The 19412-nt window shown below is 43.9% G+C and overlaps 1 protein-coding gene across 1 annotated transcript in view; it reads left to right on the forward strand.

Moving 5' to 3' along the window:
* The window catches only part of ENTREP1 (endosomal transmembrane epsin interactor 1), a 174973-nt gene extending 158309 nt beyond the window's left edge, over positions 1-16664 (forward strand). Inside the window, exon 11 of the mRNA XM_085633000.1 lies at positions 12702-16664. Within this exon, the coding sequence (XP_085489126.1) occupies positions 12702-12908 (207 nt within the window). The 3' untranslated portion in view covers positions 12909-16664. The remainder of the gene's footprint in view (positions 1-12701) is intronic.
* Positions 16665-19412: the final 2748 nt, after the last annotated feature.

The following is a 19412-nucleotide window of genomic DNA, read 5'->3' on the forward strand; positions in this document are numbered from 1 at the left end:
TCTGGCCTTGTTGCTATTGTGAACAGTTATTCAGTTCAATTACCCACTTAATTACACAAATCTGAATTATTTACATAAATAAGCTAGACATTTTTGTTCGTTTAAAGCAGAACAATTGTTAGGCTGTTATGCTGCTAAATTGAAAGCAATTAATGCTTTAAAGGATAAGCAATTTCTTGTGTTCACTGATGAGGCCTAAGTAGTCTGAAACCGGTCTGAGTTTCTTGTGTTCTCATATGGAGGAGACATGGCCTAGCAGTTTGGGCTGGACTGTTACTATTGGAGCCAGGAACTAGACTGATTTGCATATTTCTGAGTTTTGTTTAGAATGGTGCACTGGGTGAAAAATGATGGACAGGAATGCGGCACAGGGGAATTGCCAATGGCTGAGACTAAAACCAAACATTCCTTCCATTACTTTGTTGCTTGTTTTAGTTGATGCATTAAGTGCGACAGTTATGCCCAGACATGAGCCTAACTCTCCCTGTGCAATGGGAGTAAAGCTATATTTCACTGATCAGGGCTATCTAGGCTGAAACCAGTCTTTTCTTGATTTCCTATCTGCAGAGAACATACCAGTTTGGGCTGAATGGTTCCTATTGAAGCAGTCCCAAGGCTGATTTAATTATGGCCTGGTGTCTGTCAAGAATGGCCCCAAATGAAGGACTGCAGGATGTCACTTCACCACAAATTATGTCTAAGCAGAGATGTTAGTGTAAAATCTACTAAGTGATCCACTAGTAAAAAATGTTGATCCTTAAAAGTTACAGTCTGATGCACTGAAGCATTGCACCTTCATACATTCCACACACAGATGCGGTCTGCATTAATTGCAGGTGGTGGGTGGGAGAACCGCGCGGGGAGGGGGTTTAAACTAATACATTTTAAAAATGTACCTGTCTGCCGGCCAGCCGGACGGCTGTTTTCTCGGCTCCTGCTTCTGTTCTCCTCCCTCCTGCAGGAACAGGAAGCAGGCAGCCTCCCCTAAGCCAATCACAACGCTGCAGCCTGCATGGAGAAAGGGCAGAGTGCGCATGACTGGTTTGGGCGGCCCCAGAGGGCCAAACTAACCAGTCATGCTCACTTAGGAGTGGGCACACCACTCCTCCCCCCAGCCCTGCTCGTAGAGCAGCCCCGCCCGCCCGCAACCAAACACTTCTGCTTTCTTGCAGTGCGAGAAGCAGAAACATAAAATGGTAGTTTTACCATTTTATGTTTCTGCTTCTCGCACTGCGAGAAAGCAGTGGGGCGACGCTCGTCAGCCCGATTGGGGGAGCCGCCCCGTCCACACAAAAACATCAGCTGTCATCCACTTGAGCACTACAGTGCTCGCACATATTCCCCCTATGGCTACCAAAGGATTCACTCTACTTTTAAGATGAATACGCCCTAGAATTATTTAGTAAGGTCTGCATGGACACTTGCATAGCACGCAGTAATGCAAACATTGAACTGTTTACTTTCTCTTATAAAAGCCCAAAGGCTCAGTGCAAATTTGCATGGTGCACACGAGCATCTGGCAACCCTTAGGTTGGTATGGTATGGTACGTGATCACAGCAAATTGCAGAAGTAAAGCCTTGAACTGATATCTCTGAATCGCTGTTTACAGAACAATCTGGTACATCCCCCTTGCCCCTCGATCAGGTGTACATCTCTATCAGAATGTACACTCGAAAACATGAATGTTGTCTCAGAACATGTGCTAACTGCACCCATAGCAATGCCAGGTACTCAAGGACTGGGAACTTCAGTGTGAGGATCTGTGCCCCAGGTCATCTCTGGATACTTGACCACCTCCCTGCTTAGTACTTTTTCCACTGAGGACAGCAGCCTCTAGACTTCCGTCCATTGGATACAGCAGATGTGAGCCAACAAAATACACAGATAAAGGACTTACAGCCAGGCAAACTTCATATTACATAAACACAAGCTATGCCTGTAGCCTGCCCAAAGGCTACAATCTTTGGATGTATGCATGTATGTGGTGTTTCTATAAGCATAAATCCAGCCAAAAGGTCAAGGACAAGAAACAAAACAGCGAGTGGTAGAAGAGGTAGCTGGTTTGTGGACTGTTTTTAATACATTGTGATGTTGTGTTGTTCAAAGATGTGTGTGTTAAACTGTTTCCTATATTGACGCAGCCCCCCAAAGCCGTCCTTCTCCCTGGTCACAAAACATTTCTCCGATTTCATTGCACATGAGTGTTCAATCATTCTGTGTGTAGAATCCAAACAAATCCAATGGAGTCACACCATGTGATACCTGCATTCAGGTGCTAGGAAACCCTGAAGGTCCAAATATGGGAGGACGAAAGGGCCAAGATCTGAGAAAGTGAATTGAAAGCATAATGATCAGGCAAAGAATAAAATGGAAAGTCGTATTTAAGCAGAACAGAACATTTAAGATCAGCAGGCTGTGTGAAATGGAGAAGGGAATTAGAGGAGGCAGATGAAGTACAACCTCTTCACCCGTACTGTAGTTGCCTCAGTATCCACCGCCTATAGGCCATCAGTTGTAGCCTATGTCTATTGTTTCTTAATGAATGATTTATTTTTCCCTCTGTGAGCTCTGGATTCCAGGAGGGATTTATGAGCAGGCAGGCAGGTGACTTGCTGCATTGGTATAAGAGTGTGTGTATTTTTGCTCTAGCCCCAGCCTGGCACACAGATTTGTAGAGAAATGTCCATGTATTTTTCCTCTAATCCCAAGCCTGAACGTGGATTCACAGGGAGAACACACTACATGCACCCTGCCTGCCTGATGACAAACTAAGCTCATAGAGCTCACATTAGAAATGGCATGCTCCAGCGGAGGAGGCAAGATGGTGTCTACCGGGCCGGATGTGTAAGCTGCAGCTCCTAGACCCCCACTCTATTCAGCGATGTACCTGGACAAGCTGCGATAGTGCCCAAGCCTAAACCAGCATACAACACCCTAAGACAGGAAGAACTCTGCTTGGAAGTGATCGCGTCTGGCACCCCTGCGACTATGCTCCCGCTAGATCACTTCTGGTGTGTACCACTTCTTGGGCTTCGTCCTCCCTTGAGTTGCATCGGGTGCCGGCTCCTAGCTCTGCGCCCCTGCTACATTGCTGCGTGCAACGGTGTTGCAGCACTGTTCATGTCTGTTCGCGTTATGCTGCCAAAGACTGCCAGAGGAGGGAAATCTTGCGCTACCCTAGATATCGCTGGGACAGCAAGGGGAGGTCTTGGTCTACAATGTAGCGGTCCCGGCTCACTGAAAGGTGCAGCAGAGAAGCATGATAAACCTCACGGAGGTGAGCAAGGGGGGAGGAAAAAGGTACCTTCTTTTTTCTTGTCAGCTAAAAACAAGAAACCCCAGCCATCTCAATCAGATTATATACACCCAGATGTTTCCCCTCTTCGTCAGGAGGTTGACCTGTCTGCTGTAGGTGATCAGCCACTACTGAGGTCGGATACTGCCCAGCGAGCTCAAGAGACCCCAGATAATCATGATTGGAGCTCTAAAGATGGGGGAGATGTAGGTATAAGTGTGGCGGCAGGGGGAAACCAAAGTGCTTTATTTCCCTCTGTTCTGAGAGGTGAAGGTATCTCCAAGTGGCACTTTGACCCCAGCGCTACGTCTCAACATAGATCTGCTATGAGGAAATCTAAGGCACTAAAAACACTGGTGGCAGAAAGGCATGGGGCAAAGGATTTCTGTGGCATGCAGGACACCGCAAAGAAAATCGACTCTAGGTATAAATCATTTTCTATGTCGGATCAGTCTGACTCATCATTTTAAGCCTCGCTCTGGAGGAGAGTAACCTGGCAGCGATGGCAGTGAACTTAGTAGCACACCTTTTGAAGAAGAAAACATTGCCAACCTGGAATTTGGCCTAATGACAGTGCGCAAGAGCCAGGCATTGTCTGAGGGGGCGGCACAACCAGAGGACACAGGCACACTACTTTGGGATTATTCAGTCTCGGCTGGGCTTGCATTGAATGGGGGGTCCGCATCCCAACATACGGAGGAGGCCCTCCCTAAAATAACGGAGGAGATTTATTTGGCTGTGATCTACCAAAGCATAATGTCACACAGAGAGGAGACACTCACGGAGAGTCAAAAGATGCAAGGTCCTTGTCGGAAACTCCAGAACGCCGTCAGACGAATCACAAAATCCTGTTCAGAATTCGCAGAAAGGTTCAACGAAGCTGAGGTTCAGATTTCCACCCTAGGAGATGAATTCGCAGCCCAGAGATCCATAACTGAGGCCATGCGTGTACAAAAAGACGATACACAATGGAAGTTAACTGACCTAGCGAACCGCCTGCGGCAGAGCAACCTGAGGATCTTGGGCATACCAGAGGGGACTGACAGACAGGATTTCCGAAGAATCATGGTGTATCTCTTTACCGAAGCCTTCCCTGAGCTGTCACAGTGGAACTGGAACCAAGAAATTCAGAGGGCACACCAATTACCTTTCAAACAACAACAGTTAAGACCAGGACATACCTCTCCTAGACCCAGGGCTATTTTGATCTGCCTAAATAACTTCCTAGCTTGCCAGGCGGTGTATGATCTGGCAGGAAGAGGGCAGGAAAGAGGTGCAAGTTTTTTTTTAGACCAGACTTTTGCCACCAGACGGTGGAAAAGCATTGGCAACTTCGTCAACTAATTCCACCATTTCAGGGCAAAGTAGCACAGGTTTTCCTTTTGAATCCGGCAAAGTTGAAGATAATCTACAAGGAGCAAACCCACTTTTTTTCATCAGAGGTGCAGGCTAAGGAACATTTACATTCGCTTTAGCGGGGGGCCCTGATTCTGTACTTTTTTTCCTTTCGGCCTTTTCTCACTGTTTTGGCACTTATTTTCCTCTTTTCGCTCTAAGGTTTAATGGTAGGGTTAGTAAGATCTGTAGGGTTAGGTAGGCAAAGATAAGGAAGAAGGTGGGGTGAACCGGGCAGCATGGGGATGGGGGCTTCCCATCTCATGGGACCTTGGGTCCTATTGCCTTGTATCTGGGAGGGGGCGGGGGCCCGGAGGATGCTCCGGTAGGTGATTCCGGGGGGAGGTGGTGGGGGGCACAGGGGGTGGGTGAACTGCGGGGCAGGTGGTGGAGTGGCAGGTGGGGTGGCGGGTGTGTTACGGGGAAAAAAGCAATCCATAACATGTGGAAGCTCGAGGGGTGTACTTATGCTGTGACATCTAGAAGAGTCATCTGTCGGAACGGTGTTGGTTTGATCTATGGGGGTAGGGCGACACCTTTAGGGGTACGTATCTTTTAATGTGGCTGAACAACAATGGGAAAAGGCAGCGAGTGGCGGCTGAACTGCAAGTGATGAAGCCTGACATTGTCTACAGGAAACCCACATTCTGTGGGGTAAACGGGAAGATCTTGACTGAGCTCGGCTATTCGTTGATTGCCTGCACACAACAGGCTATGACGAACTGGGGGGTTGCTATCTTGGCAAAACAAGGGATTCAGGGCATGGGTAGGACATTGGCTGATAAACACAGCCGTTGGGTCATTACTGAATGTGTAATAGGGACTGTAAAGTTTGTTCTGAGCTCAGTTTATGGGTAAAACCTAACCAAGGCATTAGTACTTGAAGGGCTGAATGTAGAACTAGCATCATGGCCTAAGCCCCTGATTTTATGTGGCGATTTTAACTTTCACTTGGGCTCTCAGGAACCACAGCTAGCCACGAACAACTACAGGGGTAGGAAACCTAAAGTTTTTAAGGCACTACAGTAGCTCTTAGCCAACCATGGACTGGTTGATGTGTGGTTTGCTTTGCGGCACCCAGATCCTGGTTTTATATTTTACTCACACCCACATAATAAGTTTGATAGGCTGATTTATTTCTTTATGTCAAGGGTGCTTATTTCAGGGGCCAAAATTTAGGTTTGCTCCAGTATCACTGTTGATCATGGTCCGCTGCTGATAGATATTCCTGCCATAAGCACTATATCTCTACCGAGATCCTTCTCGTTTGATAGGATGCTCTTGCTGGACACCATGTTTATCAGCCATATTAAAAGCTGGATCGTGCAATTCCTCGATCTTAACTGTAATTCAACCTCACGTGCTCTGGTATAGGATGCTTTAAAGGCAGGGCTCAGGGTGGGAGGTTCTCAGCTGACTTTTTAAACAGAAGCAGCTTAAAACTGTTATCCAGGATCTTTATGAGGGTCTTAGAGAGGCCGAAGAGAACCTCGTTCAAGGGGTACTTGCTGGTATTGTCAAAACCCCTTTGCAAACTGTGGTAGCCCGCTGCAAGGCTAAGATTAATCTACATTGGACCAAAGAAACTACTTGTAAATATAAGATATATAGAGAAGAGAGTTATGAGTATGGGGAGGCCACTGGGCAGTGTCTGGCACAAAGGCTACGATCTAAGGTAGCGGCACAAAGAATCGCCGCTATGACAGATTTGATGGGGAAGATAGTGGAGACTCCTGACGAGATCTTAAATGTTTTCTACTCCTTCTTTGATGCACTGTACACTGAGAGCAATCACAGTGGTCAGACCACAGAGCTCTATTACAGAATTTGTATAGTGAAAGGTTGGGCCAGGAAGAATCGGCTATGTTGGATACCCCCATCACTATGGAGGAGCTTGAGGAAGCAATAAATATGTTAGCCATTGGTAAGGCGTCCGGCCCGGATAAACTTCATTTGAAAGTCCAATATGCTGGCTACCTTTCGAGCGGCACAACTTGGAGACACTCCGCCTTCTTGGGATGACGCAGCATCATTGTTTTTACCGGGCTCTTATAGACCTGTTTCCCTGCTAAATTGTGACTGGAAAGTTTATGCCAAAATCCTGGTATCATGTTTGGCTAGGGTTATTACCCCATTGGTTTCCATCTGACAACATGGTTTTATACCTGAAAGGGGCAATGGTCAACCATATAAACAGGGTAGTGACCTTGCTGGACGTGGCAAATATGCGACGGACTGGGAGTTTTTATGGTCAGTTCTGCGGCGTCTGGGGTTCGGCCGGGTTTTATTAATTCCATTCAGGTCATGTATAGGACCCCAAAGCCAGAATATGCATGATGGGCCTGGAGTCTAAGCCAGTGTCCATTTCTAAAGGTACAAGGCAGTGTTGTCCCTGCTCCCTGCTTCTATTTGCTTTATATATTAACCCATTTTTTTAACGATGCTGGAGGGTAGTATGATGATTAAATCTGTACTCTGTGGACGGGAACACTTTCGGGTGTTTGCGTATGCAGATGATATAGCCGTAGTGACCTCTGACCCAGCTATAGCTATCCCTGAGATAGAATGGCTTGCGCATTTGTTTGGGTTGGTATCAAGTTACAAACTTAACCAATCCATAACACAGGTTATTTGTACAAACTTAACCTGTAGCGGTGACTCCAGGGTAACTGATGAAGTCACATACTTGGGTGTCAAAATTAGGGTCTTTCTAAAGGAATTAGTAGAGGCTAATTGGGGCTCTATCCTCACTGGAATTAAGCAACCGCTAGATTGGATTGAATGTCTCCACCTTTCACTGGTGGGAAGGTGTAATGAATATCTTACCCAAAGTGCTATATTATTTTAGATCAGTACCACTGGAATTTAAAAGTGGACAGCTTCAGAGACTGCAATCGCTATGTGGTAGATTTGTATGGGGTCAGAGAAAACCACACAATGTAATTTATGATACTACCTCGTAAGCGTGGGGGCTGGGCAGGTCCTAACTTTACATTTTATTATTAGGCCTGTATTCTACAAAATATGCGAACCCTACTCACGGAAGAGGAGGATGGAAACAATGCTGAAGCGCCGTACATTTATCAGATGTTGCTTGGCTCAGAGGCCAAGAACTGTTTCTTTAAGATGCTGGCGCCAAGCTATTACAAAAAACCCGGTTTAAGGTTCTGCTAACAGCTTTTAAGGTCTGGAAGGCGGTACAGAGATGCTTCCAGTTCAAGGGGATTTGTTATTACACACCCACGGCCGCCTTGACATTGTTGCCCACTATTTTTTGGGGGATATGATAATGGCCAGATGGAGATTTAAAGGAAAAAGATGGATAGGTGATTTCTACAATGACGAGGGTGTCTCTTCTTTCGCAACTCTGGCTGGTAAATATCTCCTACCTAAAACCGAATTTTTAAAGTTTTTACAGATTTGTGATTTTTTTTTATGTAGAAGCCAGAAGCTGAGGGTGATAGAACCAAACCCCTTGGTCGAGGCAATCAGACGTAAGGATCAGATTGGTGTTTTATATCATTGTTTGTTAGATACAAAGCTGGATGATATAGCTGTTCAAAATCTTAAATGGAACAATCGTTTGGGGTGGCAAGGGCTTTTTCTGGAGCGATCTATTAATACTGCCAAAAAGATTTTGGTATCTGCTAAGTTAAATGCACAGCACTTTAAGACTATATTCGATCTCTACTATACACCCGCTAAAATGCTTAAATGGGGAGGGAGGAACAACGGAAAATGCTTTCGCTGTGGGGCTGAGCAGGCTTTTATTCTGCATGTTTTTTATACATGTGCTCATTTTATCCAGTTGGTGGGGCAAATCGAAATTTTCTTATCTGAGATTATCGGGGCAGGAATCAACATTACGCCGGAAACCATGTTATTAGGTATCGGGGATGGATTGATAGAGGGACAGGTTTCATTACTTGATCTTCATAGCTACAGCTGTGGCACGGTTATATATTGCTTCCATGTGGCTACAGAAAGAACCCCTACCTTTGAGATGTGGAGAGCCAGATTTTATGCTATTTATAATCTTGAATACAGCCTTTAGTCCCTGAAGGGGTCACGTAGAGGGAAATTGGGTCTGCAGATTTGGGGGCCTATGATGGAGCATATGAAAGATTAAAATGAATATGTATGTATTATATCCCTATCTCATTACTGCATTTTATCTTGCTTGTATCTGTCGGATGATTTTAACCATCGTTTCAGACCATGATCTGTTTTATTTCTAATGAAATACTGTGGGCCCGATTCACAGAATTAACTTAAGACAAAATCCTAAATGTACTACTTTTGGTATTCACAGAATGCACTTACTACTTTTGGTATTCACAGAATGCACTTACTACTTTTGGTATTCACAGAATGGATTAACGACTACTAACTTTACGTCCGCACTCGGGCCAGAAATTCCGGCGGAGATTCCGGCCCGGAGGCGGGTCTTCCGGGCCGGAGGCGGGGCTTTCAGGCCGGAGGCGGGGATTCCGGGCCGGAGGCGGAGCTTCCGGCCCGGAGTGGGAGATTTTGGCCATGGCTAAATCTCCGCCACTGGCCGGAATCCCCACCTCTGGCCCGGAAGCTCCGCCTCCGGCCCGGAAGCTCCACCTCTGGGCCGGAATTTCCAGCCCGAGTGCGGACGTATAGTTAGTAGTCGTAAATCCATTCTGTGAATACCAAAAGTAGTAAGTGCATTCTGTGAATACCAAATGTAGTAAGTGCATTGTGTGAATACCAAAAGTAGTAAGTTTAGGATTATGTCTTAAGTTAATTCTGTGAATCGGGCCCTGTATATTTAATCATGTTATGGATGGAAAGAAAAAAAGAAGAAAAAAAAACGAAAAGAAATAGCATGCCCCTGCCCCTGATTCTGAACACCAGATAAATTTCATTGGGGCCATATTTTGGACAACCAGGTTCCAGATGAATGTCCAGGAGGAGCTCGCCAAGATGGCAAGCATTGTTGTCCGCTGTTCTGCCATTTATTAACCCTCATAGGAGGTTTACGTTGGCCTGCCTTTCATTTCTGGCTGTTTTTTTCAATATTCACTACCTATACGGTAGTCCATTTGCATTCTCAGACGCCTTAACACCTTTTTGCACTTAAGGTCCAAATAAGTCTGGGGATTCACTTGTCTCTTAAGTGTTCTTCATATGCTTTGAAATTTTGAGTGGAAGTCCAGCATATGTGTGACCTACATATTTATTTAATTAAATTGAGTTTTTTTAAAGCGCTACCACCCATCCAGATATGCCCTGCTAACACTTTGGATGTGAACTCATAAAAGGAGTTGCAAGTTGCATGATAGGGCTTTGGAAGTAACAGATTATGGAGACAGAGCAGATAATCTGCCACTAATGGAGAAGGCCAAGGATACCCACCATTAAATATTTCCCCAGAAATTGCACAATTGTAAACCAGAGGAAGAGTCCTGAAAGCCTAGCGTGAAGAACAGAAGTCTTAGTTATGTGCCTATTGTGAGCTCTAGTGCATGGGATTCATATCACACAAGACCTGTGGACATGATACAGTTTTCCTTGTTTAAAGGCTGTGATGGTGTCCCAGGTACATCATTTGTTTATTTTGTTTTGGTTGAGCTTTGATGGTATTGCAGTGATTCAAGGCTTGTAGGCGAATGTTGTTTCTTTTTCCTGCACTTGATGGGGACAACTGTTATATTGATGATCTTTATGCCTTGGCATCTGCTTGAAGCCCATCATTGTCTCAGATGAGGTCAACTTGATTAAGCTCTGGATGGTTGGTATGTAGTACTCCATGGGTCACTGACATTGTGTTTGAGGAAGCAAAGGGTTGGTGATAGGATTTCCTTTTTTGCCCACATTTATCACCCTATTAAGATTGCTCTCCTGCTTCTAGGCAGTAGCAGCAGCTCTGTCTAACTTGATTGTCTACCATGTTACCAAGAATTTCTGGTCTGAGGCCTTTATTTGGTGTTTATTGGCCAGTGGTTTGTTCAGGGTGGTATGTCCAATAAACTGCAATTTTTCTATGTATTGCACTTAAGCTTCTGATTGCCTCATGGTTGGAATGTAGGTTTATCTGCGCATTAGAGCTTTTTCTGAAGTGCCGGAGTCTGGTGGCCAAGCAATGTTCCTGCATTATCAGATTGACTGAACTAGTATCATATTCCCATAATAAGGAATGGTTGTTTCCTGATCTATGCCATCTGTCTAGCCCTGGAATTAGGGGCTTGATCTGACCCATCTCTAACTGAGGATGTAAATGCTTGTGTGGAATCCTGTACTTTGATAGGAAATTATGGGAATGGGGGACTTTGATGGTTTATTCCTCTGTAAGCTGCTGGTATGATCCTAATGCAACACATTTATTGATTTACAGTATGATAACAGCCACTGGAAATTACCTATGTATTTTTGGCATTTTATTGCAATATCTTTCAATATTCAACCAATGGCCATGGTTTTTGTGGTGTTCGAGAGTTGAGTCTTCTGCCGGGAATGGTGGAACTAGGGTGTTTGGCCAATCTTCCTTTCAATTTACAACTGTGATGTGTTGAAATGTGGAGCAATTATGTAGTTGTGGTTTGAATGAGCAGCTGGAGTAGGAAGCAGGTCTGCACTGCATCTTACCTTTACTGCTCCTGCTATGTGTATATTCCCGCTGCAAGAACAACGCATTCTTTATCCATGTTCACTGAATGTATGCAGGCATTTAAGTATTTGCTATTTCTGTACCACAAACATAGCCAAAAGGTCTCAAAGTTAAATTCCTGAAAATTGAAAAACAACTTCACCAATCGTAGTGAGGCTTTTTCCATGCCTTTTTATCAAAGTAGATAATGTAAAGGTTTGTGGTCTGTGCATAAAATGAATTTCCTTCCCTAAAAACACATTTGAAATAATCCACAGCCCGTAGACATGCTACAGCCACTCGTTCAGTGATGCTGTAATGTAATGTCCTACATGACATAAGCACCTTGATGCAAATGTAACGGTATGTACTTGATTACCAATATTCTGGCTCAATATAGCTTCAACGCTAACTGCACTCACATCTACTGTAATAATGCACTACTCACTCTCTTAATATGGTTTCAAAGTGGGTGCTTTAACAATGATTTTTTCAGTATTAATCAAAAAAGAGATTAATTCTCACCTGATTCAAATGGTACTCCTTTTTTTTTAGTCACCCTCTTTCCTGACCCACACTCAGTGACGACGTCACTCTTACTGGTGATCCTTCTAGTTCTTCAAGTTTCATCCAGTTGATTTTTCATGGATTTTTACCTGGACAAAGTTTATGATGTTCCAGCATGGCTTCTTATGGCTTGTCATAATCTTCTGTCACCTACTACATGCTGGCTCTTGATCTTCCATTCTATATTTCCAAGCTATTTATACTTGTAACCATGATGGGGGATCAATATTTGTTTACAGGCAAATCTGGTTGCCTGTCTCTGGATTAATATGAATGAAATGATATAGATCAGCAGCAAGTACATTATTCATAAACCTTCTGCACTGGTTGCCAACTGATTCATCATACCAATAATGTCAGTGATTTAAAGTCAGTAAAGCAAGAAGCTTGGACCACCAGCTTACACACTTTTTGTGTAATCCAGTAATACATTTGTGCACCCCTGGGCTACAGATTGCATCTATTCATTTATAAGAAATTGTATTTTAGAAGTTACGTTAAACTTAGTTAAAAGTGACAGATTTATTCAACTTGGTGACTTTATGTTTTCCCTTTGGGATGTGCCCATTAGCCTCATTGCTCACGCCTCTTGCTTTCCTTTCAAGCGGATTACATGAGCACGGGACACCGATTGACCTTCGCATACCCATGACACACTCAGGGCAGCCCATTACCTCTTCAAAGTAAAGGGAAGTAGTTTCAAATGTTGAGTCATCTGGATTTCAATCATGTAATGCAGCTGGAAAACTTAGCTCTGTTTTCAAAATGAAGACCTTTATTGACTTGATATTGTATTGATATTTTCCTTCTTCTTGTCTCATACTAAGGTAATGACCCCTGCTCAGCCATCTTCTTCGAAGACACCACCTGCATGCCCTTTGAGAAGACACCCAGGCTTCCTCCACCTGGAGAGCTGTGGTGATCTGAGCACTTTTACGACCATTGAAGGACCAAGGATAGAGTTGAGAAGCCAGAGGGCAGAACATGAACGGCCTCATAGCCTCATCGGTGTCATACGAGAAACTGTGCTCTGAGATGGGCTGCATTTTGGACTTACACCAGATGCTTGCAGATTTGAAAAGAAGCTGTGTCCAAGAGCTTTGCTCCTGTGACAGTATTTTTGCACTTTTCTGCTGTTTGATCGCAAAAGTGCAGGAGCTTTCTCAGGCCAAAGGGGAACTGCCCAAAAAAGCATTTTTTTTACTTCTGCTTCGGATATGCTTGATTATGGAGCAGTGCTTTTATCCTGGAACCATATATGCACAGAGGAATGCTGGTCTGTGGATTTAAAGAGGTGCACAAGTGTTTTGTGCCTTGCTGCCTGTTTTAATAGGGTTGATTGCCCTGTACTTAATTTCACTGAATTCTTATTTTCTCAAAACTAAAAGACTGTGAGTTTCTATAAAAGCTTTTTTATAAAAAAAAAACTCTTGCTCTGCTGTGAGACCTGTTTTCATGTACTGCTGGACAATGGGTCAAGATGCCTGCTGTTTATGAAATTGTCAAACTTACTTAAGGCTCAACCCTGACTTCTCTAGTCGTAAGAAAATAACAAGCTTTAAATAACAAGCATAAATACTTTAAAAAGGATATTATCAAAGAGCTGTTAGTTTTAAGCCTGTTAAATTCTTCTTACCACACAGTTCAAACGGAGGCACATGGTAAGATTAATAATGGAAATGTGGTATTAAGTGTTGAATCCCCTGCTCTGCTTCTTTATTTATTTGATAATGTATAGAGCTCTTTCGCCTAAAATGCTATACAATATGTTAATAGCAACGAAGCCACTCGCAGAGAAATGTCAAGTAAAAATATGACAAAATAAGGCTTGAGTTGGTGTAGAATGTAGTTGTGAGGTTCAAAAAGAAATATGGAATAATTAGGTTTTAGTAGCTGAATGGGTGGAATAGGTCAGGGAATTAAGATACATGGTGGGCTACTCTAGTGGAGGGTGTCTAGTAACCATGCCGCACAAGAACAAGCAGAGAAATGCTAAGGATGGATTAGCAGAGGCCAAGTTAAGTTATGGACGGAAGGGGATGGGGTGAATATATTGATACTGGGAATGAAGGATCATCAGGGAAAGCCTCGTGAAATATCTGGTTTAGGCCGTAGTCTTGCAGATATTACAGAAAAAATTTACACATAGGGGCAGTGCTTAATTTGTAAATAAATAAGTGCCAGGGCCCTCATCAGGAGGCCACTGCAGCCACCACTTCCACTGCCAGTGCTGCCAATGACAGTAACAACCTAACTACTAACCATTGTACTCCTACAAGTGTGACAAATCTGACTATTCCAGGCCCCCACAGCTATGAGTTATGGGGTATGTATTAGTCATTTTAATGTATATTTTAGTTGTTCTGTTCTTCTTTAAATTAGACAAACAGCCCTGCCTTGTGGCAGACTGTCATAAGTGCCGATGTTGACAATTAAGTGCTGGTGCTGAGCAGCGGAAACCACAGGCTCAAATTAAGCACAGCTTAGGGGGGCAGATTTAACAATATTTTATGCAAGGCAGCATAGCAATCAAGGTTGCAATGCTGCATTGTGTGACAGGAAGAGAGCATGACAGTGCCATACCTACTAACATATGACACCTGCTGTTCTCTACCCAAATGCTGGTGCACAATTAGGCTGCCTATCACCATGCATGAAACTTTATACCACAGGGCAAAGGTGTGTGTGTAGCATTTGGGTAGGGTTTGTACTGGAAGGGTAACCTCTAGTGCAAAATCTTGTGCTTACATATACTTTAATAGTGTTGCATTTTTTGTGTGTGATGTACAGTGCAGTACAAATGCAAAGTTTGAAATCTTTTGCAAAAAAAGCTTTTCACCTAATTTGCACTTGCCTCAAGGAGGCATATTTATTTGTTGCAAAGCCATGTCTACAAATGTTAGTAGATAGGTCTTTATATCCAAAACCATGGTTGGTAGCATGGGAGTACTTCTGTACCACCCATATAACCCCCCTTGACACAACGTAACACATTTGTAGTGCAAAGCAATGATCCTACGCTAATAAAATACATTGGAAAGTAAATAGCTCATCAACACTTTCCATTGGTTTGTGTCACGTTTTGTGATTTTCTGTCGGAGCAAACCCTTGATAACTCTGCTCCAAAGTGGATACCAAGGTTGTTCAGAACGGATAACTCCAGGCATCATTATTCCATATTCTCATACTAGATTTTGTCAAAATCACTGTAGACTGGAATATTCACTCATACTGAAAACCATGTATGAGAAGCATATAAAAGTTCATGAAACATGTTCATTTTCAGCTTTCCTCAACCTTTCAAAAACCTATGACTCTTGGCAGAGTCAAAGTCCTGTTCAAGGTTGAGGAAAGCTCTGTTTGCCCAAAGCTTGCACCCTTGGGCAAGGACAAATGCTTAATATCCCTTATTGAATTGGTCTATGTGGGTACCACTAATTGCGTCAGACTGAGTAGGGGTGGTCGTACAAGAACCAAAACATATACTGAGGGGGTAGCCCATTAATATTGTTCTTTAGGACATATTTGTTTTTGTTGTATATTAATGACTTTGGAAATGTAGTTGTACTATTATCTTAGACCCACCACAAGTTAATTGGTATAATGACAAAACATTCTAATATGCAGGTGATACACCTCTAATTTCTCTTACCCTGAAAGTTCTGTCGAACCAATTAAACAGAGCCGGCAATTACTATAACTAAACCCAAGGTGGCAGTATTTGGTAAAAGCATATATAAAAGCCTCTGATGTGTTAACAGCGATCAGGGTGAGTCTGTTAATGAATACCCCTACCCTGGATTAGCCTTCCATTTAGATGGAAAGTGAATCCCACATGTGAATTCCTTGATCTAGAGGGATGGCTTCAATTCTGTGTCAACTTTGGTGGGTGTATTCCCTCATAGTGTTTACCTTTGTTACAAGAAATGTTTAACCACGCTATGCTTCGGGTGTGAGGCTTGAACCTCTGTGTTATTTTAACACAGGAAACAATATAAGACACATTTATTAGAGTTCTTTTGGGGCCTTCAAGGTATTTACAGGGAATTATGGTTTGGATCTCCTTAGCCAAAGATTTAGTGAGCTCCCTCATTGAGCCTGGCATTATTAGGAAGTAAGGTCAACATTAATTAATTTAATGTAGTAATGAAATGCCCAATCAAAGAAAAAAGTAAAAATGTAGAAATTACATGTAAAATTCTCTCCCTGCTTTATTACTGGGAACAGAGTCTTAAACTCATCTTGTCCTAGTAGATTACTCCTTTGAGAAGGTTAGTTATCTTAGGAACATTAGGCATGAAAAGTTAGAGATTCAGTCACATATTTCGGCATTTAGGACTTATTACTCTTACGTGGGTGAGAAGGAGGTATAGCTGAAAGAAAAATAGAAAAGGTTCAGAAAGATTCTAACTATATATCTGTTAGCTAGGACATTTGTTTGCAGTTTATCCTACAATGTAGGCTCTATGATTCCTTTAGAAACTGGCTCATTAGACCTATCTTGAATAAGTTTAATAACACCTTTAGTGGGATGCAATTAATTTCCTGTGTATAAAGTGAAAATTAAGAGAATATGCCAACCACTGGAATGTGCTTTAAAACACTTGGTTGAACTGTGTTTGATTTGTAAATATCTGACTTGCACTTTAGTGTTTATGCTTGCATAACCATTAAGAAAACCAAATCTAACCTTGACTGTGTTGTCATTTGATTGATGATTTCTACTTGGTTGTAATGAACCTGTGTTTTTAATGGAGCAATCCAAATAAAATGTACTGGTTATTATAACAAAGAATGTTTTTTCCCAAAACGTTTACTGCTACAAAGGGAATTAAAGTGGGTGGACATATCAAGGAGACGTGAGATAGACATGAAATTCTTAAGGAATTCAAGGAGGAGAAACAGGAAGAGTATAATCATGTAGGGTGAAGATAAATGATTGTTTCAGTGGCATCCTAGTGCTTTAAATGCACCCCATCCAATGAGTAAGTGCTAAAGTGTGAATATACACTTACAAGTGGAAGAATTGAAAAGGGAGAGTCTGAGAATATTGGCAAACTGTTCATAGAGGTAACAAGGTAAGGAAAGGGCTGGCGTGGATGGTAGGAGTTAAGAAGGACTGCAGACGGTCTTAAAGGAAAAATATCCAAGGCAGAAAAAGGTATAATATAAAGTGTATAAGTTTGGGTGAGTAATTAAATAAATATATACACAAAGGTCAAAGTAACGTTAAAGTTAGGTGAATTGGTCAGTGACAACATTATCGTTTTGAACTTTAAAAAAACAAAGAAATTGAACAGTTATAGTTAGCAAAGCTAACCATAACTTGTACCCCTGTAATGCACTGCTTATGACCTCACATACTACATCACTCATGATATGTTCTATGACATTGTTAGAAATGGGGTTCTCTAGTTGGCAAGGGCTTGCACCTTTGTCCAAATAGTGACCCTTCTTCCTAGCCAAGGTAAGGGAGTTACACTCCTAAAATAACCCCTGCTCACCCCCTTGGTAACTTGGCACAAGCAGTCAGGCTTATCTTAGAGGCAATGTGTAAAGCATTTGCACATAACCAACAGTAATACAGTGTAAGCACTACAAAAGAACACCACACCAGTTTAGAAAAATGTCAAGTTTTTTTATATACTTAGGACATGACCAAAAACGATAAAAAATCAACAATACAGTACTTAAAAATCTTCAGTTAGCAAAATAACTTTGTAAAACAGTTCCTTGATGTCGATAGCTCCATCCGGGGCTATCACGGCGTCGTGAGCAAACAAATCCAAACAGCTCTGGCTGACCGTGGCGTCGCGGGTCAGCTGCGGTGTCGGGAACACCCGCAAACAGTACCTTTCAGAAATGCAGGGCGTCGATGACCGCTCGTTGAGCTTCCGAACACACGGCGTCCGCAGGCGTCGGTTCCAGAGGTCGGTGCAGGAGTTGTTGGGGCCCTTGAAGACACATGCGTTGCAGATCAAACTCCTCTTTGTTGCAGGCGTCGGCAGGCGTCGAGTGCTGCGGTGCGAAGTACAGCGGTGCGGCGTGCGGTGCCCTCAGGTCTTGGTGCGAGCAGCGGTTCAGTGGCGGCATCAGATGGCGATGTCGGTGAGACCAGGGTTGCGGTGTGAGATGAAGGCGGTGCTCGTCACGGTGCTGGCAGGTCACGGTGCAAGCAGCGTCGTCGTCGTTGCTGGAGCGCTGTCATCGGCTGACGAACTGGAGTTGATGGCACCGGCGTCGGTGGGCCAAGGCTGCGGTGCGGGATGAGGGTGATGCGTCTTGTAACTTTACGACCGGTGCCGTCGAACCATGGTGGAAGCAGCGGCGTCGATTCTGGCATGTAGCGGTGGCGTCAGGGATACCAAGGCGTCGTCATTAAGCGAGGCGGTGCGGAGTGCGGTGCCCACAGGTCGCGGTGCGAGCAGCGGCTTGGTGCCGGCGTCAGCAGGCGTCATCGGTGAGACCAGGGTCGCGGTGCAGCGTTTCGGCGGTGCCTTCAGGACACGGAGTCGGCAGCTGCGTCGTAGACGGCGTTGAGCCTGAAGTATTTGCTGTTCCTGAGAATTCTTGAACACGGGGTAAGCTCTACCTCAAGCCCTTGGAGAAACTCACAAAAGTAGATTGCAGAAGGTTCAGTCCAGTCCTTTCACTGCCCAAGACAGAAGCAGCCACTGCAGCCAACACAACACAGCACACAGCAAAGTGGGAGTTGCTCCTTACAGCTTCTCCAGCTCTTCTTCTTGGAAGTATTCTTGATCCAAAAGAGTTCTGAAATCTTGGGGTCTGGGCCCCAATATTTATACTAGCAAATCCTTTGTCCACTGCAGGCAGAGGTTCCTGTACCTAGTTCAAACCAGTTCTGGGTGCATTCTGCCAGTGTGCACCTTATTCCTTTGTCAGTGTGGGCCAGAGCCCTCAGACGCACCACAGGAGGTGGAGCCAGCATTGTGGAAGGCAGGCACAGCCCTATTCAGACCCAGGTGCTACTCCTCCCACCCATCTACATGCAGAGAGGTCTATTCAGCCCTGTGCTGACTCACCCTGTCTCCTGGAGTCTCCCCCAGCCACTGTCACTCACAAACCAGACAGACAATACACAAGCTAGCAGAGGCAGGCTGGATGGTGAGGTAAGAAAATACCTACTTTCTAAAAGTGGTATTTTCAAATACACAATGTTAAAACCATCTTCACTAAAAGATGTATTTTATCATTCTGAGTTCAGGCATACTAAACTCGAATTTCTACCATGTTCCCTGGGTCAGTTAGGATTATAGGATGTTATAATCAAACTGCCCATTCTGGCCTTTGGGGAACAGGTAGCCTTGCAATAGTGAAAAACAAAGTAGGCTGTAATTCACTATCAGGACATGCCACACACACCAGGGCATGTCCTACCTTTCACATACAATGCACCCTGCCCACAGGGGGACCTTGGGCCTACCTTAGGGGTGACTAACGTAGAAAAGGGAAAGTTTAGGGACTGGCAAGTGGGTGCACTTGCACTAGCCAAGTCGACATGGCAGCCCCAGGCTGCA

Source organism: Triturus cristatus, chromosome 2_1 (genome assembly GCF_964204655.1).
Source record: "Triturus cristatus chromosome 2_1, aTriCri1.1, whole genome shotgun sequence".
Lineage (NCBI taxonomy): Eukaryota > Metazoa > Chordata > Amphibia > Caudata > Salamandridae > Triturus > Triturus cristatus.